The following is a 26,089-nucleotide window of genomic DNA, read 5'->3' as shown; positions in this document are numbered from 1 at the left end:
TTCAAGCGATTCTCCTGCCTCAGCCTCCCGAGTAGCTGGGATTACAGGCACACACCACCACCCTTGGCTAATTTTGTATTTTTAGTAGAGACAGGATTTCACCATGTTGGCCAGGCTGGTCTAGAACTCCTGACCTCATGATCTACCTGCCCCGGCCTCCCAAAGTGCTCGGATTACAGGCGTGAGCCACCACACCCGGCCTAAACCTCTTTTTCTTTATCAATTACCCAGTCTCAGGTATGTTGTGAAAACAGTCTAATACAATGTGGAACCTTAGAATGTGATCTTACTTGGAAATAGGGTTTCTGCAGAAGTATTAGTTAAGAATCTTGAGATGAAATCATCTTGGATTTAGGATCAACCCTAAATCCAATGACTGGAATCCTTCTAAGAAAAGGAGGGGACACAGAGACCCAGAGAAGAAGGAAGGGCATGTGAAGATGGAGACAGAGATCAGGATGATGTAGCTACAAGGCAAGGAATGCCGAGGACTGCTGGGAGCCACCACAGACTAGGAAGAGGCAGGGAGGAATTCTGCCCTAGAACCTTCCGAGGCAGCATGGCCCTGCGAACACCTGGATTTTGGAATTCTGGCCCCCAGAACTGCAAGAATAAGATTCTGTTGTGTTAAGCCAACCAGTTTGTGGTAATTTGTTATGGCAGCCCTAAGAAACTAACACAGCCACCAACAGATATATTTTAAAAGCCCTGGATCCAGGCACGCCCCGTCCAAGGCAGCCATACCTGGAGGGCTACAGGAGCAGGCAGAGAGAGAGAAGAGGGGGCCAGGGACCCCAGAGCCTGGAGTCTGCAAAGCGGCCTCATCCGCACTGCATCAGCCTCACCTCCGAACCCACGTACCTGAGAAGAAGTGGGCCCTGAAGCCGCGCTTGGAGACAGTGTTGTCGGACTTGAACTCCACACGCATGTTGTTGCTCTGCGAGGTGATGACCTCGGGTGTCTCAGAGCCACAGAACTTGCCGTGCAGCTTGGCGTCGGGGGACAGGCCGCTGCGCACCTCCACAAAGTCGTACTTACAGACCTGCAAGGGAGCATGATGGGGAGCTGCCCAGAGTCCCTGTCCCCACCCCAGGCCCCCAGCACACTGCTGTACCTGCTTCCTGAGCACCTCACCCTGTCATGTGGGGGGTCCCTTGACTCTTGCTATGCTGGTTATTTGAATGAGCTCCAGAGGGCACAGGGGGCCCCCTGGCTCTCCCACTGAGGCTCTGTGGGGGCGCCATCTCCTGGCACAAGAGCACAGGGCTCCCAAACCTGCATCCCCATAACTGTAGCCTTGCTTTAATTTATTGTATACATTAGGCTTCCACATGAAATTTTACTTGAAGAAAGGGCCCCACTGCTAGAAGGAGAAGAAAAAGAAGGAGAAGAGCCAGGGAGAAGCAAGAGGAAGAGGAGGAGGAAAAAGCTGCAAACCACCGACAGAATCTGACTCCCTTTTCAGGCAGGGAAACAAGCTCAGAGGGGGAAAGACATTTGTCTGAAGTCACATAGCTCAGCAGTGGTGGAGCTAGGACTAGAATTCATGTTCCCTGCTATAGCAATGATTTTTCTCAAAAAGAACTTCACTGCTAAGGGGTCTTATCAATTGCTTTCAAGGATTATTTTTTTCTGCACAATATTCACTTTGGGGTGACACCCTCATGGGCACCATGGCCTCCATGCATTGGGGTCATCAGCATTGAGGTCTCCTTCCAGTACCCCAAAGGCCTGACTCTCAGGTGAGAGCTACACCAGTACTATTCTCGAGATGAGACCCCCAGCTTAGCTGGGGTGGGGAGGGGAGTCTCAGGAATGGCTTGTGTGCCCCAGGGTGTCCCTCCAGCCTAAAGTGCAGACGTAAGCATGCGTGACTAGCACTCCAGCTGTAGGGCACTGCCTGGACCTCAACTGACTTGATCATCCATGATCATTGCCCCAAAGAGGAAACAGGCTATCTGTAGCGTCCTTGTCCCTAGCTGATCCTCACCCCCTTTATTCGCCTCAGCTGCACACCAGCTCCCCAGATTCACAGCCCAGTCCTGACACCTCCCACCCCCAATACCTGCCTCCTCCACTCTTGTCCTGATTCTCCTTGGATGTATCAGCGACAAGAGGGCCGGAGGTGCTCTATCTGCAGAGGGTGTGCGGCTGAAACTGCTGGAGAAAACCTTTCCCCAGATTCTGCTAGTGCAGGCCCTATGACTGTCCAAAGTTCCAGTTCCCACACGAGCCATCTCCCTGCCCTCCCAGCCCCTCACTGGTTTCCAGCTCCAAGTCACCCCTCAATACACTCCCCAATCAATTAGAGCACAGAGACATACGTCATTGCCTTCCAGTTCAAACACTTCAAACTGAAGGGAGATCCGGTACTGAGCGGGGGCCACCACCTGCCAGACACAGTTTTTGTTTGTGGGATACTCCTTCGGCCACCCAGGGCTGGTGATGGTTCCATTCAGCTTGGTAATGAAACCGCCACAGGCCACTGCATGGGGGAAACAGAAACAGGATTTCATTTAGCTTTGGCTCCAAGTGACTGTGATTTCCCACCAGGAGCAATAGAGCCCTGCTGTTCTGTAATAATAATTTTTAAATGTTAGACAATTTGAACTGATTAATTCAGTGTCCTTTGTTCAAAACTATGGTTTCAACTGAATATTTGAAAGAAAAAAATTGGGGATAAATCTTTACTGCTTTTAAAAACAAAGAATGCATTTGTGCTTTCCTTTCAGCCAGTGACAGAGCTGGGGGCTCCCTATGGCTTGGGCCAAAGGAGAATTAGAAATGTTTGCAGCAAGCTACTCACCATACCAAGCTTTCATGAACAAGCAGATTCATGCACGTGGACAAGGAAGACGGAACACAAGCCAGGTAGAAATAGGATGGATGAAAAGTGCTATTGGTTGAGTCACTGGAGTGCTCATGGTTTTTCTTTGCTTTTGTTTCCTACTTTAATAATCATGTCAATTTCATACAATCATAGAAGAAGATAAACCATGGCCTCGATTTCAGTCTCTAGGGCAGGGTATATGTAATTTGGGCAGTTTTCTGACATTTGTGACAGCTGTCAGGCTGTTTCTCCTTCTGGGAAGTAGGTGGGTCTTCCACCATGTCTGCCCATTGCCCATTGTTCCTACACGGCCAGCCGGTTGCCCCATCTCTGCCCCCATTCCCAAAAGACTTGTCCCATATCCCCTCTCATTCCAGCTTGGCAGGTCCCACACCAACCTTCACACATCTTCTTATCAGCGGCCAGCTCGTAGCCAGGGTCACAGGCACACTTGTAGCTGCCCAGCGTGTTCACGCAGCGATGCTCACACCCTCCGTGATCTGGCCAGGAACACTCATCCACCTCTGGTGGGAAGGAAGGTGACCCCGATTACATTGTCATGAAGCCTCCTGGCTGTTCCCAACCCTTCCGCATCCCAGTTTCACCAGCAAGTGTCCTCTAAGAAACAGGAGCCACTCCTGGTGACCACCTCCCAAAGAGTGCTATGTCCAGTTCTGAAAACCAGGTAGCAGGTATAGTGAAGGCAGGACACTGGCAACACAAGCAGGAAACTTGTTAGCCGGGGTGGGCTCTGCCAAGAGGAGGTCAGGCCTGGAGAAGTGAATTCTTTGAGGTGTTCAGTCATTGGTCATTTGAGACTTCAAAAAATCCCATAACGTTCCATACCAAAGACTTCATCTATTTTAAAGCCATGGAATTGAGGACTTTCCCTACCCCCATAAATATGCAACTTCTCAGAGACATTAAATAAAGGGTGAAGACAAAGAACACGTTGCTAGATGAAGATGTGTCAGTATTCTCTAGACATTAGAGACAGAATGTGTTATTTAGCAGTTTTAGAAATACTCTTAAGAGAGGTATGCACAGGGAGATATTCAAGGTTACAGAAAACACGGTCTCTTAGGTTAGCCAGTGCTGCCAGGAAAACCTGCAGGAAGCGGCCCTAATGAGGCTGAGTTAGCAGGTGCTTTGGATGGGATTTGGCACCAAGTGCCTAGTGATGCGTTTGGGGCGACTAAGTAACAGCACATAGCATGCCATTGTTGCTGTTCAGAGGGAGAACCTGGAAGTCATTAGAGACGCTCCCCAGACACACTAACCCACGTGCACTGAAGAAAAGAAAAACCAAAACAAATATTAGAAATAAAAGGAAAAATATGATTATCTGTTGCCAGCCACAGTACATCTAGTCCTGAAAGACAGCATGTGGGATGTGGCCTAGCAGAGCTAGAGAGGAGTCTAGTGAAGGGACGACTAAACACTGAGACATCTTTTTCAAAAAAGTTGAACCTAGGAAGAAGAAAGGATGTGGGGAGAAGTGGGAAGGAGAGCTCTGGTCCACAGCACCACGGAAGGTAGAAACACAGTAAGTATAAAGTTGTTGGCCAGATACGGTGGCTCACGCCTGTAATCACAGTACTTTGGGAGGCTGAAGTGGGTGGATCACAAGGTCACAAGTTTGAGACCAGCCTGGCCAATATGGTGAAACCTTGTCTCTACTAAAAATACAAAATTAGCCGGGCATGGTGGCGCATGCCTGTAATCCCAGTTACTTGGGAAGCTGAGGCAGGAGAATAGCTTGAACCTGGGAGGCGGAAGTTGCAGTGAGTTGAGATTGCGCCATTGTGCTCCGGCCTGGGCGACGGAACAAGACTCTGTCTCAACAACAACAAAAAAGTTGTTCACTAAATCTTGAAATAACTCATTATACATAAACTAAAAGAAATTAAGAACATCTGTGAGTTGGTAAAGACCTGGAAAGATACCCAGTCTTGCCCTCTCAGGCAGGAATCCTTTCAATAATGTTCTGGAGAGATGGCTCTTCAGACCCTGCTTGAAAACTCCCAGAGACAGGACTCTCATCACTTTTCAAAGATATTTATTGGGTTAAAAGTCTCACTCCTTACAACTTCCAATCCACTGGTCCTCAGAAAACACAGACACTCCAATCATCCAGTTTCCCTCTACCCTGCCCTTTTCCATCTCAAATATACCCCTTTCCTTCCAATCTTCCTTGTCTGTGATGCATAGACTCTTCATCAACCTGGCTGCACTTCACTGAGTAAAGGAGTGTTTGTAAATATCCCATCATTTCACATAGTGGACAGTGAACTTAGGTAACTCTAATAGTGATGTATTCTTGGGCTCAATAAAAGCTTATATAAATTAATTGCTTATTAGGGGAGATTGGGTTTAGAGAGACAATCCAGGCAGGGAGTTGAAGTTGCCCATCGCCTCAAATAAATGTAAGTCTTAAGTATGCTAAAATAGTAACAAGTGTGCAGTTACTTTTTTTTTATCACCTTACCATATTGAAAGTACTTTCGTAGACATTTGCTAAAAAGTATAGAAAGAAGAAAATAGTTGACAAAAAGTAGCGGAAAGAGTCCAGGCTTTAAAGTGAGTCAGACCTGGGGTGAATCCTCCAGCAGATCTTCCTCCAATAAATGGGATGACTGCTTGTGATTTAGCCTCACTGAGGCTCCCTCCTGCTTTAAAGTGAGAATGATAATATTTACTTTTAGGGTTGTGACGACTGAAAATGATGCATGTGAAGTACCCAACGTACAGACCATCGACACACAGAAGCCATCATGATAGACAGCAGCAGGGTTTCTTTCAAATTTCCAGTGAGTAGAGAGACACAGTGATGGGAGCAGAGTTGCTTTCAAATTTCCAGTGAGTAGAGAGACACAGTGATGGGGCAGTGAAAAGATAAGGTTATCTGGGCATACCTGGACCAGGTGGGAGTGGCGCAGTGCAGGCCTGAGGAGGGAAGGGAGACAAGGCAAGAACAGAAAGAAGGAAAATGCTTCAAGGATGGGCCAGTGGAGGAAGATGGATGGGCAGGAGGGCAGCACAGCAGAACTCAAGACACTGGCTGGGGGACCTAGTGAGGAGGCAGAAGGAAACCAAGGAAAGAGCCCATTGGGAGAGACAGATAGACAAAGGACCAAGGCCGGGGGCAGAAGGAAACTGAGGAAAGAGCCCATCGGGAGAGACAAATAGAAAAAGGACCAAGGCTAGGGGCAGAAGGAGACTCTGATACCAGAAGACGCTGTGGTTGTGGGCAGGACACATAGGCAAGAAAGAGGCGCACAGAGGAGGAAGTGTCTTGGCGCCATCTTAGCCAGGTGAAAGGAGAGAGCCCAGTGGATGAACTTGGGCCAAAAGCAAAGAAAATGTAATTCCTCCAGAGACTAGAAGGTAAGGTGCTTGGCCTTGGGAGGTAGATGAAAGGCATGCTTTTACACCTGAGCTCTCTCTAGCAAGAGGCATGAGATGTTTGGCCAGTTGCAGCCCTGCTTCAGCCTGGCTGGATGGCACAGAAGTGCATGGGCCTCCCACTGTGGTAAAGCAGCACCTGCTCCAAGCCCACAGGCTCGTGCTTGCTCTGGGCTGCAGAGGTGAAGGCCAAGGCCAAGCCTGCCAGAAAAATCTGGGAAAGCATAGGAGTAGAAGAGACTGGAAGCAGGGCTCAGCTTAGCATAGCAGAAGCTCTGGAGTCTTCTCATGGTCCAGGTGGAATTAGTGAAAGAAGGAAGTAGTGAGATGAGATGGCTCAGGTAGGATCCCAAAAATTGTTTCAGGGAAAGTTAAGGAAAGGGAAGGCAGAGCACATTCTTAGGCTTTTGAAGAAATCCCTTGAAGGAAGCCAGTCCCCTTACCAAGCCCTTCATGGTGACCTATCAGCACTGGGATAGGGGATGGAGGGATCAAGGTGGGAATCCTTTAATTCTTTATTGGGGCATAGGACCAAAATGGCCCTGCCATCCCTTGAGCGCTGCTGCCTTCTCCCAAAAAAAACCAGAATTGTAAGGTGCTCTGCTTGCTGCCGGCTAGTAGGCTCTGAGAGGGGCTGCCATCTGGCACCAGAAGGGGGTGCAGAGGCCAACTGGCACCCTGGCCAGCATGAGGCGCCAGCTGGGCCCTGGGCAGAGCGCTTGCCAACTGGCACCAAGACAAGAGCTTCTTTGGCTTGCTCCAGCTCTTCTGCTGGACCTTTGAGCTCCTCTCCAAGCTTCTTTCACTGGAGAAGTTCTGACACACGTGCTAGGAACTTTGTGTTCACAGGACCTCTGACTGATGGACTTGCTGGGAAAAGGCTGGGCTGGGGAAGCTGGCTGGGTACAGTCTCCTGACCTTCGCTGTCTGATACGGCAGCCACCAGCCACACAGGGCTACTGAGCACCTGAAATGCAGCTGGTCCAAGTGGAGATGTGCCATGAGCACAAAACGCATGCTGGATTTCTAAGACTTAGTATGAAAAATATAAGATCTCTCATTAATATCGTGTATATTGATTACATATTAAAATGATATTATTTTGTACCTTAGAGTAAATAAAAATATCATTGAAATTAATGTCACTGGTTTCTACTTTCTTGTAAGGCAGCTGCCAGCAAATTCAAGGCCACCTATGTGGCTCCTGGTTGTGCCTCACATCCCATTTCTGCTGGACAGTGTTGCACAAGGCTGTGGTCTCTCTCCCACTCTTCTTCCAGAGAGCCTTGCAAAGGAGGCAGAGCAGGCAGCAGGATGCCCACTCCACCAACAGGGCAACAGAGCCCATTCATTGATCTATCCATTCTTTCATTGCTCACTAGGTATTTACTGAGCCTACTGTGTGCCAAGCACTGGGACCACAGTGAGGAGCAAAGCAGGTATGAGCCAGTCACAGAAAGGAAAGCTGATCTGCAAAAGAGTGGATAGCTAGCAGGCAGCAAGGGACCAGCACTCCAAACTCCACTTGCCACGTCCAGAGCCCTTTTGCCTACACCCCTGTGGTATTGGGAAGGTGGAAAGGTGATCAGTGTCAGAATCGAATCACAAACACTAAGGAAAAATTCCACCCCCTTCACATTCCTTCCCTGTGGCTTTCAGGTCTCCTTATTGGAAAGAGAGTGGACTGTGGAATCCTACAGATCTAGATTCTAGTTCCAGCCCAGCCATGTTAGGAATTCAGCTTCCTCAACTGGAAAACGGGGGCAGTAATAATTCCTACCAGGGGACTGTAATGAAGAAAAGTGAGATAACCTAGATGTCCTTTCCCCGACTTAATAGGTCTAGATGAGGTTTCCATTAATCCTGATTCCTACTTTAAGATTCATGGTCAAGGTCAATGGTGTATATTTCTTCTTTTGTAAATGTTGTTCTCTGCAGTTGTCTTTACCATAAAAAAGTCAAGCTGAGTCTGTGCACTAAGTTACTTTGGGTGGGCCTTAATCCACACTTTGACAGGCATCTGAAAAGATGTTTGCAAATTGAAATGTCCTCCAAGTAGCACACGGGGTAACCTGGGCCCCGTGGCATACTGAGTCTCACAGCCTCCACCGAGGTCCACACCCACATGGCAATGTCATTGCGCATTTGCTGCTGATCTCCTTCACCACTTTGAGCACTTGAGGACAACCACTGTGTGCTTTCCTCGGCATCTCCAGTCCCAGCACCAACACATTAACTGATGAATGTTGAATGCACGCTAGATGGGGAGGAGGGAGAAGGTGGCATCTTCTAACCAGCAAATGGAGCCGGCTATCATGGTTACTTGAGCAGGTCCAGGCACTTCCTCGGTCTCTTACAAACCAGTTTAGCATCAGAGAAATACCTTCCATTGCCCTGACTGGCATCTCCAGCAAGTTTTCCATAAAATATTCAGGAGGTCCAGTTAAATTTGACTTTCAGATAAACCATCAATCACTTCTCAGCACAGTATGTGATCTTTGGGACATATATGAAAAAAAAATCATTCTTTATCTAAAATTCAAATGTAACTGGGCATCCTGCTTTTTTTTTTTTTTTTTTTTTTTTTTTTTTTAAATTTTCTAATCCTGACAAGCCTAATCTCCAGCTTTAGCTGGTACTCTCAAAACTGTGCATTGCTGACCACCAGTAGCATCAGCAATGAGGTATGGATGGTCAGTGGTTACCAGTTATCCCCCTGGAATGGAGTTCCAGCACCCAACTTACAGAACCTGGGGTGGAAGTCAGGGGAAGAGAAGGCCAAGAGGACTAGAATAAATAGAATTAGAATGACAATCTCATAATCATTCATGACATGTGGTAGGCAGAATAAGGCCTTCCAAGGCTGTCTACAGCTTGGCCTCTGCAACCTGTGAATCTGTTACCTTAATGTAAGATTCTGCAAGTGTGGTTAAATTAAGGATCTTAATTAGGTGAAAGAAGGACTCTGCCAGTGTGGTTAAATGAAGGATCTTGGAGACGAGGAGATTCTCCTGGATTATCTGGGTGGGCCCAATGTCCACACCAGGTCCGTGTAAGGGAAAGAGGTGGAAGGAAGATAGGGTCAGAAGGAGGAGATGTGCGGACAGGAGCAGAGATCTGAGATGCAGCAGAGAGAATGTGGCATGAGAATGACACACTGGCCATTTCTGTCTGGCTTTGACTGTGGAAGAGGACCATGAGCCAAGGAATTCAGGCATCTCCTAGAAGCTGGAAAAGGCAAGGAAATAGATTCTCCCTTAGAGCCTCAAGAAGGAATACAGCCCTGTCATCCCCTTGATTTTATCCCAGTGAGACCCATGTTAGACTTCTGACCTCCACAACTGTAGGATAATAAGTGTGCGTTGTTTTAAGCCACCAAGCCTGTGGTAAATTGCTGCAGTTGGAATAGGAAACCAGTCCATCACAACAGCAAGAAGAAATTGTCGCATCGGCTTTTTCAGAAAGAATAACCACCTCAAAGATTCCTTCCCTAGCAAAGGCAATTAATGGGACCAAATATTACACTGGGTGTATTCACTTGCACTATTCCATTTTCTTCTGATGACAACCTTGCAATCATCCGGCAGCATTGTCTCTCCAGGTAGAAAGACTGGAGCTTGTGCAACAGAAGCTATGCAGCTGGAGAAATCATGCAACTTGCTTGAGGCCACCCAGCTGGTGTCACTGCTGCCAAGTCAGACAGAGGCCACCCCAGGCTGGGAGAAACCAGGTATGTGCAGGCTGGGCCAGGGAGGGGTGGGGGCTGTGAATTTCTAGGCATCTCAGCCAAGGTTGTCATATCTTCCCTGTGCAATCACAAGCTGACCTGCTTTCAAAATACACTTGCCATGGTCTGGCTTTTTTGTTGTTTGTTTTGGCTTGAGAAAGAAGCAACTGAAGTTTTGTCTCCAATCCTTCAGTGCCATCATGATTCTTCCTCTGCTACTGTTTGGGTTTTGCTCTTCCCCGATGCTTCAAAATAGGAAAAAATAACAGCCCCACCCCTTGTTTGTCACTTGCCAGCTTTTAAAGTGCCTCCACAGCCATCCTTTCTTTGGGGCTTCACAATAATTGCTTAGATACAACAGGCAGATGTCCTTTCTATTTCACAGAGAGGAAAACTGAGGCTTCAGTAAGGACGAATGGCTGCCTGCTCCGGGTGACATTGCAGAAGTGGGTTCTTCTGACACCCAGGCTGTTCACGTAGAACCTGGGAGAAGGTCTAAGATGGGGCAGAAAGGAAGAAGGGGAGCAAGGGAGGGACTGGGATTTCTGTGCTGGCTCAGCCAGGAGTCCTAGGAGAGGGGGAAAGAGGAGAAAGCAGCCTCTGGGCAAGCACAAACGGTGGGGGAGCTGGGAAAGTGGGGTCACTGCTTAAGGGGCAACAGCAGCAGAGGACCGAATATCTCTACTCAAGGGCCACTGCTATGCTCCTGGGCACCCAGGCCCAATGCAGCGGGGAGCAGCCATCTTCCCTCTTAGGGTGTGGTCTTCAGGGCTTTCAGGGGCCTGACGGCAGAGAATGAGGACGTGCCCATTCAAAGGAGGCTTGGAAGCTGGCTCTTCTGGGGCCAGGAAAGCTGGGTCTGCTCGTGCCGTTCTGGGCCTGTTTCCATCAGAACCCTACAGAGCAGCAGGTCCCCAGGGCAACATGGAAATTTGTTCCCAGAGTGCCACCCCTTCTTCTCCTCCCGACCCCCATCATGTGGGGGTAAGCATGTAGTCTGGAGGCACTGACGTTCCAGGAGCTGAACGCCGGGGTTGCCTCTCTGGCCCACATCAAGGAATAGTGGCAGTGTCGTAGAAAGAGTTTGCACTTAGGAATTAGGCCAACTGAATTAGATCCCCGATCTGCCACTTAACTACCTGCATGATCCTGAGAAGCCCTTCCCAGCCCTGATCCAAACCTAACTCACAGGGTTATTTGGAGAATTAAATGACATTATGTGAATTAAGTACCTTACACAGTTCTTGGTACACAGTAGGTGATCAATTAATGATAGCTGCTATCCAAATATTTGCTGTTATTCCATACTCAGTTTCACCACCGTGTAGTTTGCCCTTGTAAACTTATTAGACCTAATTTCCAAGTATAGAACTTTCTATTGTGTGGAAGCCAAGGCTGAGCCTGCTCCTGATCAGTTGGGAACTCTGCTGGGGGCCCACACCCAGCTCTGAAATGTGTCGCTGCCTTTTCTCTGCAGGGAGCCTTCTTTGGTGGTAAGCTTCCATATGGTTTTGTGTGTCTTAAGCCAGAGGGAGCAATATTTCTTCTTGTGCCTAAAAGTGGGAACAAACTGCTAATTCATACCCTTGAAAAAATTGGCCGCAAAGCCCGCTTTATTGATAGAGCCATCGGACACAAACTTCATCCACAGTCTGTTGGAGCTCGATTTCACATCCTCCGGCTTCTCATAGCCACAAAAGTGGCCGATCAAGGCACTCTCTTCCGTGGGGCCATCCCGGATTTCCAGGTAGTCATATGCACAGCTGTCGTGCCTCTCGATCTAAAGGAAGAAACAGAGACAAGGTGGATGGCAGACGGTTCCGCTTTAAGGTTTTTGATTTAAGAATAGAACCCAAATATCACTCTCAAAATCTAACCAAGAGGCCCAAGGACCCAAGTGTGTCCCAGGTCTCTCCATGCTGCTTCCTAGTTCGCTCCTTACTTGCAGGAGTCAAGGGTGAATCAAGCTGAGAGGAGTCTAAGAGGATAAACAGAGAAGAACAATTCTACCCAACTTCCCTGGATCCCATCCTGAATTTTCACTTTGATCATTATTCTCAATCTCTCTTACTGCCCTCAGAAAGGTGGCGAACCCCATTTCAAAGCCTGCATAGATGTTGATGTCAGATGTCCGGGGAAAATTCACAATGGGCTTGAGAATGGCCTCTTACGTTCCTGTTTTTAGCCAAAAATGAAAATCCATCTTTACAGAGTGGGGAGTGTCTAGCAAAATTTGCGTTTCCTTGGGAAGCCAGTCCGAGCAGCACTCACCTCAAAAGCTTGGAAGGTAAGTCCCACGTGGAACCCCTCCGAAACCGTAATCCTCCAGACACATTCCTTGGAAGGTCTGTAGTCATCCGGATAGTTGGGAGATTGAATCTGACCGGCATCTTTGTTAATGTCTCCCCCGCAGGTAGCTTTAGAAAGAGACAGCAGGAGAGGAAGATGGGGGGCCCTCGTCAGTCAGATCTTAGGAAGGAAGGTGGCGGGGTCCGCTTGCCACCACTAGGTGGCTCCACTCGCCAACATTTTCATCTCCACCCCACAAACACGGTGCCTCCAGAAAGGCACGACTGCATTTGTCTTTAACTCTGATTTTTTTTTTTTTCATATAAAGAAAAAACCACGTAAAGCAGTGGTTCTCTACCTTCGCTGTGCATCAAAATCGCCTGGGGGAGTTTGCAAACTGTGGAAGCTGGGGCCACACCCACCAGAGGTTCTGATTCCAGTGGGTGCGGGGGAGCCCTGCGGAGCCACGAAGTTCTCCAGGTGATTCAAGGTAGAGGGTACAGGATCGCTGGTAGGAAGGGACCCGTGCGCACACACGTGCACACATGTGTATACATGCACATTACTTATTTCACAAAGACAAAACTTTGGCCTCTCTAAAATTGTAATAATTTAAGGCCAAAGGACCCTTGGTAATTTTCTCGTAGTTTCCCCTTTTTTTTTTTTTTTTGGCAGAGGGTACGGTGGGGTGGGGAGTGAGCCAGAGAAGCTCAAGACATAGAAGAAATAGAAGCAGCATCGCCTGGTGGCAGCTGCCTAGAGCCCAGACCTATTGATTCCCTCTACTCAGTCACCAGGGTGGCCTCAGAGGCCCTTCTAAGAAACGCAGTTGGAAATTCCTTGATGTTGCCCAAAGCCTTCTTTTCACAAAGGAAACAAACAGAGGCCCAGCGAGATAAGATGCTTTGCTTAGGCTCACACAGCAATTCAGAGGCTGCTATCATTTCCACAGGGTTCTAAATCCCCCCAGTACCATCCTGTATGGGGGAAGCCGATTCCTCAGCTGGCCTGGAATGAGGGTTGAGCGGGATGGCGTCAGGAGGATGGCACCACTTCTGAAGTGGGCACAGCTGGCCTCTGCTTCCAGAATGTTGCCAGAGGGGCTGTGGAATCCTCAGCTTGCCCCCTGCGGTGGCTGCCCCCACCCCCGTGGCTCTGCTTGGAGTGCCTGGGCTGGGAGAGGGACAGTGGGCTGCCTCGGAAGGACAGAGCTTATGAGGGTCCACCGAGCGGCTGCTTTCACCACGCACGAACCTTCGTACACTGCAAAGAAACCCTTGCCCAAGATGTTGCTGCTGCTGCGAAACTCCACCCAGAGCCGGCTGTCTGTGGAGACGAGGGGCTCTGGGACCTTATCGCCGCAAAACCTGCCTGCAAAGTGGAAAAAGAAGCAGTTAGGAGACCTGGGGACAGTAAGAAGGCACTGACTTCAGGCTAGGAGGAAGCCGAGGTTCTTCACACATGGTTTGAAGTGAGCAATAACCCTGGCTGGGACAACTTATCCTGTAGCACACACAGGATCAAAAGATGGGATTGGAAGAGTCACACAACAATGTGTGACTTAATTCTTATTCAGGATGACTTCAGGGGAATTCCAGATTCCCATCAAGGTATCCAGAGAAGAGCCAAGGCAGCCTCTCCCCTGCCGAGTGGGTGTTGCTGAGGCTCTGAAGGTGTGGCAGGGGAAGAATGGTGAGATAGTAGCGCAGATTTCCTTTCCTGGTATTTCTTGTTGCATGTATGCCCTTCCCTTTTGGGGGCATTAGACATTCTGCTTTCCTTGCCTTGGGAAGGGATGCCAGGGAATACACAGCAAAGAAATAAAACCACCTTGGCATTTACATTTCACAAGCCTAGTTGCAATAGCAAAGATCTGGAAGGATGCACCATATTTTCCCCCATCCTGGTAGCCGTAGGAGGGTTCCTAGGATTGAGGAGTGAGAGGACTAGCGGGACAGCATGCAGGGAGCCCCTAAAAGGACCCATTCCCCATCTCACCTTGAGAAAGAGATCCCAGGTAGGTTTAAGGATCTAAGAGAAACAGAAAACTATTGCCTCAGTCCCTGGGCAGAATCCAGAGTGGCAGCAAGACCCTGGACTCCCCTGCTGTGCCTACCTCCCAAGGTCAGCAGAGAAGTGTCTATGTGATTGTCCAGACACTTGGCCATGAGACAGGCATGCAGAGCTCTTCAGGCAAAGTGTGACAGGATGGCAGCAACATGATTCCAGCCCGAGAGGGTGATGGAAGTGACTTTCCCATTGCCAAGAGGATTAGGGGAGCCATAGAATGTCTCCCAAGCTTCTAGGGGAATGTAAGCCTGCAACACTCTGAACTGGCCTAGGGTTGATACAAGGAGGAAGCCCAGCAGCCTCTATCTGGACAGAGGACTCATTGGTTGGGGATGAGGACATCCCAGCAATGCCAGTCAGGGTGGCAGGATAGATGCTCCCCCACCACCATGCCGTGGCATAAACTATGCCCCCCACCAGGACATACAAATTGACCAAAGCTGAAAACACAAATTAACCAAAATCAAGTCCCTACTACCTGATGGAAAGGGGGCTCATCATAGACAAACTTTTGTTATTGGGAAAAAAAATTAACACATTTGTATTTCTTAGACACTTGGGTGCATGGTCTGAAATCTGGAGCCTCCACAGAAGCCTGGTCTTCCCAGTATCTGGTCATTCTTGGCCATCTAATCACTACTGCCACGTCAGGATGGCAGCCCAGGGCAAGGCGGGAGATGGGTTCATCTTTACTGATTGGTTCAGAACACAGACCAGTCACAGTCCATTTGGACTGGAAGATCATGGTTCTACCAAGCACCTACTGTGTGAGTCACTCAGAGAACGTATTTAGCTGTGGGGGGGCAATGGGGAATGGGGAGTGGCTGCTAATGAGTATGGGTCTTCTTTGGGAGGACGAAATTTTTTTTTTTTTTTGAGACAGAGTCTCACTCTCTCACCCAGGCTGGAGTGCAATGGTGTGATCTCAGCTCACTGCAACCTCTGCCTCCCAGGTTCAAGGGATTCTCCTGCCTCACCCTCCCAAGTAGCTGGGACTATAGGCACGTGCCACCATGCCCAGCTAATTTTTTGTATTTTTAGGGGTTTCACTATGTTAGCCAGGATGGTCTCAATCTCCTGACCTCATGATCTGCCCGTCTCAGTTTCCCAAAGTGCTGGGATTACAGGCATGAGCCACCGCACCCTGCTGTAATGAAAATATTCTAAAATTGATTGTGGTAACACAACTCTGAGCATGCTAAAAACCATTGACTGGTATACTTTAAGTGGTGAATTGTATGGTCCAGAAATTTTATCTGAATATTTTTAAAGCAGATATGTCGTGGGTACTCTTACTGCCAGTGCTATGTTAGGCAGTGGACAAGCCACTGGAGGCCATGAGCAGGTGAGGTTAGGGGAGGAGTAAAGGCCACTGTGGGCATCTCCTAATGGCCGTCTGTGTTGTACATGTTTTGGGGAAACATGGGGGTAAAGGCTGCTAATCTCCTCTGCTTCCTTCCAATTCTGACCACCTGTAGCCTTTTGGATTTGGGGAGATTAATATTAAGTGAGATGAGATGAAACTCCTGCCAACAATTTGGCAAAAAAAAAATCCACCAGAAGCCTCTAAATTTTCAGTAATGGTTTCTCTGGCACAGCCAATTAGGGTTAAGTGATTTTTGGAAAATGACAGGCAAGCCTGGGGAAGTACTGCTTACCAATGAGGGCACGGAGCAATTAGACAGTGCTGGTTCACGAAAGGAATTCCTTCTTAGCCTAGCCCAAGTTTCAGATCCAAGTTTCTCCTTTTAAAACCCAGCTGTCACAGCCGCTGAGGCATATTTCCAAAAGAGAGGGGGGACTTTCACTGCCTTGCCTCCTAAAGACCTAGGCAGATGAGATGAACCACCCACCACCCAAGGGCCATTAGACAGCCTGTCTCTGCTGAGTACTCAACAGGAGGCAGGAATTGCAGCATAAGGTGTATTTTACTGCCTTGGCAAAACTAGACTTGGTAGAACAAATTACAAATTATTCTTAAGCTCTCTCCCCAAATCACGTTGTAACTCTTAACTAGAATCCTCTACTTTGTCCCTTAACTGATGTCTCAATGTTCTCATCTTCACCGTAGTGGTTCTAATAAAAGTCCCTTTTTTATTGACTCTGTCTGTGCCAGACACTGTCCTAAGCACTTTACATGGATTATCTCATTTCATCCCGATACTCTCTGAATTTTCAAGGTACTATTATTAATCCCATTTCACAGACAAGAAAACTGCAGGTCAGAGAATTTAAGTCTCAAAGCTGTAAGTAAGAGCAGGATTTAAACTAGAGCAGTCTGAGACCTTCATTATCGGTATCACCTTCTTCATCATCACCACCACTACCATCAAAAAGAAAACCTTCACTGACTGAAGTACAGTTCTGAACATTGTATAATTTTGGATAAATAGACATAAAATCTACTCTCTAGTAATATAGATGTCATCCCCATTTCCCAGTTTGGAAACAGACAAGTAGGAATGAAGATCAAAGCCTCAAACCATAAAGCAATTCTGTGGAAATGCCAGGCTTGGCTGTTTGATTCACTCCATCATTTCTGCTCATTTGGGAGGCTGCCCCTGGCTGGGGAGCCTGAGTAGCCGGGCCACACGACACTGATTGGCCAGCCTGGCCTTTCTGAACTTCCCTCTCCCCATTTCGGGGAAAGAGGGAAAAAGGGCTTTTGTGTGCATTGTGGTGATACAGAATGCCCAAAGACAGTTCTGCATACAAAAGTGCATTGTTAGAGTAATTCCTCTAACAGAAATAAGGGAGGGAACAATTTACCGGACAGAATTTAAGATCACTGGATGAATTCTCTCTGCAGCCAACTTCCTCCCCGCTTTAGGTGCAGTATCATAAGTGACCCCCAAAACTGATAAACCAATTTGACATCTTTAGCCAGCCACGAAGTGTTCTCAGTCGACTTTTCCCTTAATCACTATGTGAAAACCTGGGTCTCAAAAAGTAGCCTCCTTCCAAGGAGACTAAGCAGGCTGGAGAGAAACTGGACTAGAGAAAAGGTATCAGATTCCTGCACTGAAATCCGGTTCCTGGATTTAGAGGAGGAGTTTAATAAGGATATCAAGAAGAGGAAATGCAGATGAGGATACTACAAGTGGGCTCCATGGGGAGTCATAAAGGGTTCATTCATAAAAAGTTATGCGTCCATTATGCCTGGATTTTCACACACTGCCCTGGGAAAAAATGCGATGCACAGTTTTCAGAGCAAGATGCATACTTTCACAATCCGCCCTAATCCGCTCTCCCTCCTGCCAAAGGGGCATTGACCTGCCTCCTCCCAGCAGATTTCATGGCACTGACCCCTCCCAGGGACCAGCTCGGCTGACACAATGCACTTGTTCCAAACACAAAAGTTCACTAACAACTGCATTTGGAAACATCAGAGCAGGCCAAATAGTTGGCAAAGGAGAACTGCAAATGAAGAATGACGGTTACAGGCGTTGGCACTCTACACACACACACACACACACACACACACACACACACACACATTAAAAGTGGGTAAAACATGAGCCAAAAAAAAACCTCAAAACAAAAAACAAAACAACAACAAAAAAACATCACCACCACCAACAAACGGCAAAAGTCCCATTTCATTAATGAAATGTAGCCAGAGATACCAGGATCTATAATGAGAAAATTCTTGTTTCAACTTCAAGAAAAAGGAACTCCTGGAAATCGCTCTGCCTGTGCCCATTCTCAGGAACGTGCCTTGGCCCTCTCTGGGGAACTTCAGTAACAGAGAACTTCCTCCTCTTAAGCCTTTAAATCTATCCCATTCCAGGGAGGTGGGGGTAGAGAGTTGCCAGATTTAGCAAACAAAACGCAAGGAAGCCCAGTACATTTGAATTTCAGATAAACAACAAATAATGTATTTTATCTGGCACCCTTGGGTTCAGCAGTCACCTCTCCCCTTCACCAGGACATCAGAATTCTGGTCTGATCTCAGCCACTAGCTGTGTGGCCTTTGAGTTAGTCCACACTTGGGGAGCCTGGCTTTCTCATAAAAGTGTGGGATTCAGTGACTGTAAGGTCTCTGCCGGGTTGCGGGGTCTGTGATCCGACGTTCTCAGGAAGCTCCTCCCACATAGCTCTTTTTATTATTTCATTACAGAATGACACCTGAATGTGTTCTTACAAAAGATTCAAACAACGGAGAAGTGTACAAAACAAAACTTCATGAAGCTGCTCACCACCTCCGCACTTCCTTCCTCAGAGGTAATCACCTTCAACCAGATGGACGGGCATATTTGTGGTCCTTTCTACGTATGTGGTACTAGATTTGGGCACATTCCCTTTCATATAAAGGTAAATAGGATCATTCTCTGACCCAACTTGTGGGGATTCCAATTCAAGGTCTCCCAGGAATCCGTATTCACAGAAATCTTCCCAGGAGGTTCTCATGTCCAGCCAGGTTTGGGAACCTCTGCTATTGGGAATCCAGCCCTCTGTCTTTTGCCACAAGCAAACAGTGCTACCTGTAAAGCCAGACCCTCCTTTTGGCTGCTAGAGAGCGCCATGCCTGCTCATGGTAGGCAGGAAACAGAAATCCAGGCCTGCAGCCTCCGCCCTGACACTGGGGGGTGGACTCCACTGGTCCTGCAGTAGACGCACTCCTGTCCGTGCTTGGCATGGGGATCACTTTCTTGGCTTGTCTACCTGCACAGCTGACTACTTGACTGACTTCTCCTAGTGGTGGCAGCCTGGGACCCCTCGGTCATATGAAAGATTAATGTCTGCCAGGCTACCTCGAGTCCAGCCAACCCCTCTGTCCAGCCTTTTCTGACCTACCCCAGCCTTGGCTCCCTAAAATCTGGCATGAAGTCAGGGCTCAGTCTAGCAGTGACACCTCCCAGCTTAGCCCTCTCCCTTCTTTCCTATCTCCATCTTGGCCAACCACCCGACACCAGCTCACTCTCAGGCTCGTCAGTTGCAGCATAACAAGCTGAGCTTTCTGCTCACGTGAATATGCACCAGAGACAAAGTTCTCACTGAGCGCTTAGACTTGTCCAAGCCAGAGGCCACCCTGCAGACCCCTCTATGGGTGAGGGCAATGCACTCTCAGCTGAGACCCTCCCATCTGGCTCCTTGTCACTTCTGCCTCTCTCTCCAGCTCCACCACGGCAGCCATTGCTGGGCTGAATGAGTCCCAGTGTCTACTCCCAAGACACTGGAGCCATCGGTCCTCTAGGCAAGGCTAACCTCCCCTGTCATCCATGAGAGATCTCTCTGCGGTGAACTAACCTTTCTGGTTATCCACCTGCCCACTGTGTCTCACTCAAAGCTCCAAGCTAACTTTGCGTGGGTGAGTTCATGCTGTATTCATCTCACAAAAACAATACACGCTCATCACAGAAAAATTGGAAAATATAGCTAAACCAAGAACAACAGAATACATTTAAAAAATACTCTATCACCCTGAAATTATTTATGTATATTTATAATTTTACTTGAGATTTATATTGCAGGTCACAAAGTGGTGTCTTCTAGTTAATTCAGCCTGTACGCATGTTTTAAGTCATTTTGCTTTGAATAATTTTGGATATTTGGTGTTCAGTTCACCACACTCCCCCCACCCCTCCTTATTTTATTACACAAATCCCATCTCCTTCATTTACATGTTATCCTTGAAGCCATCTACATTTGCAACACCTGCATTATATATATATGTGTGTATATATATATTTAATATGTAAATGTATTTTTTAATTAAAATAGAATCCTACTGCTTATTCTATTTTTGTCACATACTTTTTTGTGTGTAATGGTGTACCATGAACACCTTTCCGTATCAGTAGTCAACTCCAACTTCATTTTTAATGGCAGGGAAGTTTTCCATTGGAAAGATGGATCATAATTTATTCAGCCAAACCCTACTGTTGAACATTGAAATTGCTTGCAATTTTTCCTGCTTCAGCGAACATCCCTGTAGTTAGAGCTTTGCACACTTCCTTAATTAGTTCCCTAGGATGAATTCCAAAAAGTGGAATTGCTGGGTCAAAGGGTATTTGCAGTTTTAAAGGCTTTTAACATGTGTGGCCAAATGGAGTGCTCCGAGTTTTACAATGACAGAGGCCCTTGAGAGTTTCCTGTGACTGCTGTCAAGGTGGACCTTCCAGACATTAACAGCATCCCGGGGAACATCCCATCACTCCCCTCTTAACAGTGTCTAAAGTCAACTTACCCAAAAGGGGGGCTTTTCTCCAGTAACCATCCCGGACTTCCACGTAATCGTACCAGCACAGCCGGCTTTTAAACAAATCCATGGATGTGAAGTTTAAGACGATCTGCAAAGAATTACCATAAAGTGAGTTTTGGCAGCAAAGCCTGAGGAGTTTGGGAAGATACATCTTGCATACCGGTGTTCTCACGTTACCCTTTAGCATGCAGAACTCTCAGACCGCAGTAGGAGTGTTGTCTCAAAAGCACGCTCACAGGAAACCTAAGGACATTAAATAATAAACCTTAAGCAGGATGGGGAGTAAACAGAAGGAGATGGGTCCTTCGGTTCTGTCTAGGGAATCACTTGAGCTTTTGAAGTCACTAGGTGGTTTACAGAAAGCAAGATGCATTAAAAAGACTGGCCAGGGCACATGGAGACTAAGGATTTGGAAGGAGGTAAGGGGTCAGCGAAGTTCAGAGATACAAGAAGATCTTATAACATCATCAGTCATTCCAAAGGGTCTGGGGTTAGCCTGAGTGCATCTGAATATCTCTGTGATCAACCTCCCCTCAGCCATGACCTCACTGTCCTGAGGTGTGGTGTGTCTAAGGACCTTCCTACAGTTAGTCCATTCATTCATTCACTCCACCATTGTTTGTTGACCACCTTCTGAGTGCCAGCCTGTGCTGGCCAATTGAGATAGAAAGATCAGTAAGACAGGGTCTTCTGCCTTTGGGGAGCCCAGGGAAGGGGGGAAAGGCAGATGGGCCAAACCAATGGGAACACTATGGTATAAACACTGAAAAGAGAGGGATTGTCATGATGAGCATCTTGGCAGCCCTGTCTGGATATCCCTGAGGTCAGGTATCGGATGCTCCCATGGCCAAACAGGTGATTACTTAGTAGGCGGAAGGGGAGGGCTGGGTAGCCCCACGGACTGGGCCTCAGCACACAGGTGCTGTACCCATGAACTGGCTCTGGTCCCCCCGCAGCTCGCCAGCTTGGGGTTTCCCTGGCAGATGGCCCAGAGCAGAGTTCAGATTTCTCCTGGCCTTTCACCCCCATGCAAGCTCCACTAAAGCAGGTACCTGTGGCTCCTCCCACTGTCCTGATGCACAGTGGCTTGTCTGGCCCAGGCTCACCTTTCCTCATGCCCCACATACCTCTGCTCCACCACGTCTCCACTCTTCCTGATCTCCAGCCCTGCCCCAGCCCCTGCACCCCTGACTCTATTCCTTTTCCAACCCCGGGGAACCTTGCTCTCAGCAGTTCCTCTCTCTCCAGCATCTCCACTCACTGCCCCTCCACTAGCCACTTCTTTATATTCAAACAGCCCCAGGGGCCCTCTAGCTCTAAGTAAACTCTTAGGCTGGAAGGCTTCCTCAAAGGTTCCCATTCCCTCTCCACCAAATCTAAAGGACTGTTATTTGTCCTTGTGTCCCATGACCCTTCTGCCCAGAGCTTATCCTTTCTGGTTTCCACCACACTGGCCTATCTTCTCCCCACTGCTCTTGCTCCTCTGCCCTTCCCGCTCCCCACTAGGTGAGAGCACCTCCAAACAAAGCATTTCCTTCCCAGCCTCCTCTACTGTAGGAGACGCCACTGCCCTGATGGCCAAGGAGCCAAGCTTTGGTTCATCCTGACTGTTGATCCCTCATGTCTGTTCAGCATCCATGCTGTAGCTCTTTTTCTTTTAAGATATCCGCATCCCTCCCCTCCAATCCCATCTAGCTCCCCCTGCCTCACCCCCTCCTGGATTGCTCCCACACGATTCCTGGACTCCTCCCTGCTGTGGCCCCATTTGTTCTACACACTAGGGCTTCTAGATCAATCTTCCACTCATATCTCATGTTTACCAGACTCCTCCCAATCTTCCACTCATATATCATGTTGATCAAACCCCTCAGGAAACCTCAGTGGCTCCCGTGTCCCCATCTCATGAATTAAATTCTGCTTACTTTCCACGCCCCCAGAGCCTATCCTGTGCAACCTATTTCCCAGTGTTCCCTGATAGTCCCATGTCAGAGAAACCCTCCCCAGGCCTGCTCAAGTGTCCCCCTCCTCGAGCCTGGGTCTGATTGCCCTGATGAACATGATTGATCTTTGCCTCTTCGGAATGCCCCACCCTCTGTCTTATAATGATTCTAGAGCTGGTGTCTTTAGATCTGCCTAGATCTGGATTTGCTTCTCAGCTCCATCTACTAGCTCTGGAGTCTTGGGGGGAAATACTTGTTCTCTAGTTTCCTCATCTGTGGCACAACACGCACATCACCGTGCTGTTGAGGGGACTGTGCGAGAAACCATCTGTACAGTGTATATTGCTATGCCTGGCACGTCATGGGCACTCGACAAATAGCAACTTAAAATACCAGGCAGGCCACACTGAGCGTACACTTAGCACACCACAACTAACACTAACCACACTTCGCAGGCTGCCCCTCTTGATTAGTGCTGAGTGCCCGTCCCTTCCCTTGGCCCCATCCCACCCAATGTTTTGTCTCAGGACAAATCACGTCTTCCACAAAGCCCTGTGATCTCCTGGGAAATGAAGAGTCAGTGCCAGGAAAAAACAGTTCAGTTCACCTTCTGTCATGTGTGTGTGCATATGCACGTGTGTGCGCACTTGTGTGTGCGTGTGTGTGCGACACTGTCACTCCTCTTTCAAACTAGACTGTGTTTTTTAACTCTACTTGCACATTAGAATCACCTTTGAAACTTTAAAAAAAGCTCTTACCAAGCAAACACCCTTCCTTCCATTAAATCAGATTCCCTGGGAGTTGGGGGAGGGGGACCCAAAATAAACACTAAGTCTCTCGAAGACAGGGGTGTGCCTTAGATTTCTGTCCTATCCCACACCGTGCTCATATTCAGGTGGTAGAGCTTAGTAACACCTGTAGGCTGGTTTGCACAATAATTCTTTAGCCTTTGCTTTTTTAAAATTACAGAAAGGAAATGTTAGTACAACTTCCTTGGTAACACATTCATGATCTGAATGAATGGGATAATTATTCAGGCTAATTACTTTAAGTATGTTAGTGAACCATAAAGACCATAGGGGAAAGAGGTGGGGAACAAGAGGTGATACTCAAATCAATCAAGTTTGCTAATTACTAGCAGCTCTAGGGAAGGCTGGGTAAAGCAGAAATGGAAATAATTGGTGCAGAAATTTCAATGATGTATATTCTCTGTCCCCAGTTAGCACTAATAATTAAGGCTTGGTGAAGTTTACACAATTCAAACATATCACACACTCTCTGCTGTGCAGGGCAATTCAATAATTTGGAAATTATCAGACCTCTTCCTCTTCCCCCTTTCTGCCTCCCTCCTGTTAGCCTCCAGCAAGCACATAGTTTTCACATCTACCTAAGGCAGACAGGTCTGGGGTCTCAGACACAAGATGACAGCCATACTTAATGTCTTAGATGCTTAGAGCCAAAGGAAGTATGTATACATGTGTGTGCACACATGTGCATTCATGTATGTGTATAAATGCACGTTCAAATGTCTATCTACTAGCCTGGCCCCTTTGTGTAATAATATAAGATGATGGTCAAGCATTCAGGCTCTTAGAGTCCAGTTGCCTGGGTTCAAATCCCAACTCTGCAACAAACTTAGAAGCCTTGGGCAAGTCTAATTCCTTACCTGTAAATAAGTACGGCAACAGCACCTATTTCATGAAGTTGATGTGAGGACTAAATTAGATGATCCACATGATATGCTAAGGATAGTATCCAGTCCACAGAAAATGCTCACAATGGTTCCTAGCCATTTGTCTCTAGTTAGCACACTATGCTTAACTTGACATTTAGATGGACATTTTAAAAAGTTATGAATTAGAAATACCTGAAGGTTGGCTACAGGTGCCTGAAAAATTCCATCACACCCCACTGTCACCCCTAGCTGCAGGTTTTTCACTCAGCCCCTCATCCATCTACACATCCATTCAACAAATACTTATCATGTGACCAGTCTGTGCCACAGACTGTGTGGAGTGCCAGGGCCCTGGGGGTGAACCAGCTCCAACCTTAAAAAGCTTAAGATTTGGAAGTGGGACAGATAAACCAGTAGTGACAATACCATGAGACATGCTACAACAGGTACGATTGTAGACAGCTCTGGGGACACTGGGGGTATCCCCTAACCTAGACCTAGGGAACAGACTTTCTCCAAGATAGTTGTATCTAGTCTGAGACAACTTGAAGAACACTCAGATTTGTAGAGACATGTAGCAAAAAGATAAACTTTGGAGTGCAAAACCTGAGTTCTCAGTTCCTAGTTCTGTATCTTACCTTGACTTTTGGCACTTTCCTTAATGTTCAAGCCTCAAATTCCTCATCCATATAATGGATACAAGAGTATGTGCCATGCAGTAGGGTTGAAAACATCCCACCCTTAGACCAGAGTGAAAGAGATCCTTGCCCTGGGTTCAGCTCTAGGGGGTCATGGAATCTTCAAGACCAAAGGAATGTGTCCACCCAGGGCTTGCCTAGCTCCTACGCCACCCTCCAGGAACCCAGGAATTCCTGTCCTCACAGCTCTGAGCCCACTGCCAGGACATGCAAGGGTCTCTTCCCTGGATCCATCTTCTTGAGTGTAGACTACACGCCTGGCCAGTCCATCCCACTGGAGGGGCAGCCAAGGAGTGGCTGTTTGCAAAAGAGGAGTGGAAGATGCCTAGGGAAGTGGAATGGGTTGTCAACAGGGATGTTCTTTAAGCCCAAATAGTGAGACGGAGGTTGGAGGGAAGAAAAGACAGCTGTGGGCTTCCCGTGTCACCATCTTCCAGAGCAGCAATCCGAGGTGTCACAGAATTCTAAATTCCAGGATATTATAATAGTGTATTTATTAAAGTTGGGGGCAACTGTGAGCTTGATTTACAACTAAGCGGATATTTAGTACATGCCAGCCTTCATTTGTATGGGAGAGACTGGTTGAGAAGTCCAGAAATAATGCACGTAGAGCAAGCAGCACCATGCCTAGCACACGGTGGGTGCTCATAACAAAACAGCTGTTATTTTTACTATTAACAATAAGAATTCCTCCCACCTCACCCAACTCAAGGAGTGCCATCCCATTTGCCAAGGGAGTTTCCCACCTACCTTTTCCCCCGGGGTGACTGAGATCCTCCAGACGCAGTGGGAGTAAGATGGGTACCCATTTGGGAAACCAGGTGCAGAAAAGTTTCCTGTTGTGTCCTGCAGGGTCTCCCCACACGCTGCGCAAGCAAAATCACAACTGTGATGTGGCATATGCACCTCTCCCCGCCCAAGCAGCTCCCACACAGGGCAGCAGAGCAAACATACCCCTTTACCAGCCAAAGCCCTCGGAACAGGTTGGTGAGAGTGTAGCAAGCAGATTGATGCTTTCTGGCTAACAGAAGCACAAGTAGGATCTGGGAGCCAAAAAGGAATGCCCAGGAATTTCTTCTGAGGCTCTCAGGACTGAGCATGGCCTAGAGCTCATGAATCTCAGCTCTCTGGCCAGCTGTGTGGCTTGGGCAAGTTTCCTAGACTTGCTGGACCTTAGTTTTCTTATTTGTAAAATGGTCAGGACCTACCTGAGAGGGTTAGTGAAATCGTGTGCATTACATGAAATGGAT

At 47.8% G+C, this 26,089-nt stretch overlaps 1 protein-coding gene across 1 annotated transcript in view; it reads right to left on the bottom strand.

The window, feature by feature from the left end:
* Nucleotides 1-26,089, bottom strand: part of TLL2 (tolloid-like 2) — a 150,333-nt gene that overhangs the window by 18,922 nt on the left and 105,322 nt on the right. The window contains exons 9-16 of the mRNA XM_011951207.1: nucleotides 25,590-25,705; nucleotides 20,512-20,614; nucleotides 13,506-13,622; nucleotides 12,234-12,379; nucleotides 11,547-11,742; nucleotides 3,229-3,354; nucleotides 2,325-2,485; nucleotides 862-1,042 (exon numbers count right to left, since the gene is read on the bottom strand). Coding sequence (XP_011806597.1) covers nucleotides 862-1,042; nucleotides 2,325-2,485; nucleotides 3,229-3,354; nucleotides 11,547-11,742; nucleotides 12,234-12,379; nucleotides 13,506-13,622; nucleotides 20,512-20,614; nucleotides 25,590-25,705 — 1,146 coding nt within the window. The remainder of the gene's footprint in view (nucleotides 1-861; nucleotides 1,043-2,324; nucleotides 2,486-3,228; nucleotides 3,355-11,546; nucleotides 11,743-12,233; nucleotides 12,380-13,505; nucleotides 13,623-20,511; nucleotides 20,615-25,589; nucleotides 25,706-26,089) is intronic.

The sequence above is a fragment of the Colobus angolensis genome, unplaced genomic scaffold (assembly GCF_000951035.1).
Source record: "Colobus angolensis palliatus isolate OR3802 unplaced genomic scaffold, Cang.pa_1.0 Scaffold316, whole genome shotgun sequence".
NCBI classification, from domain to species: domain Eukaryota; kingdom Metazoa; phylum Chordata; class Mammalia; order Primates; family Cercopithecidae; genus Colobus; species Colobus angolensis.
The sequence above is the reverse complement of the archived record's forward strand: the minus strand, read 5'-3'. Positions and strand labels throughout refer to the sequence as shown.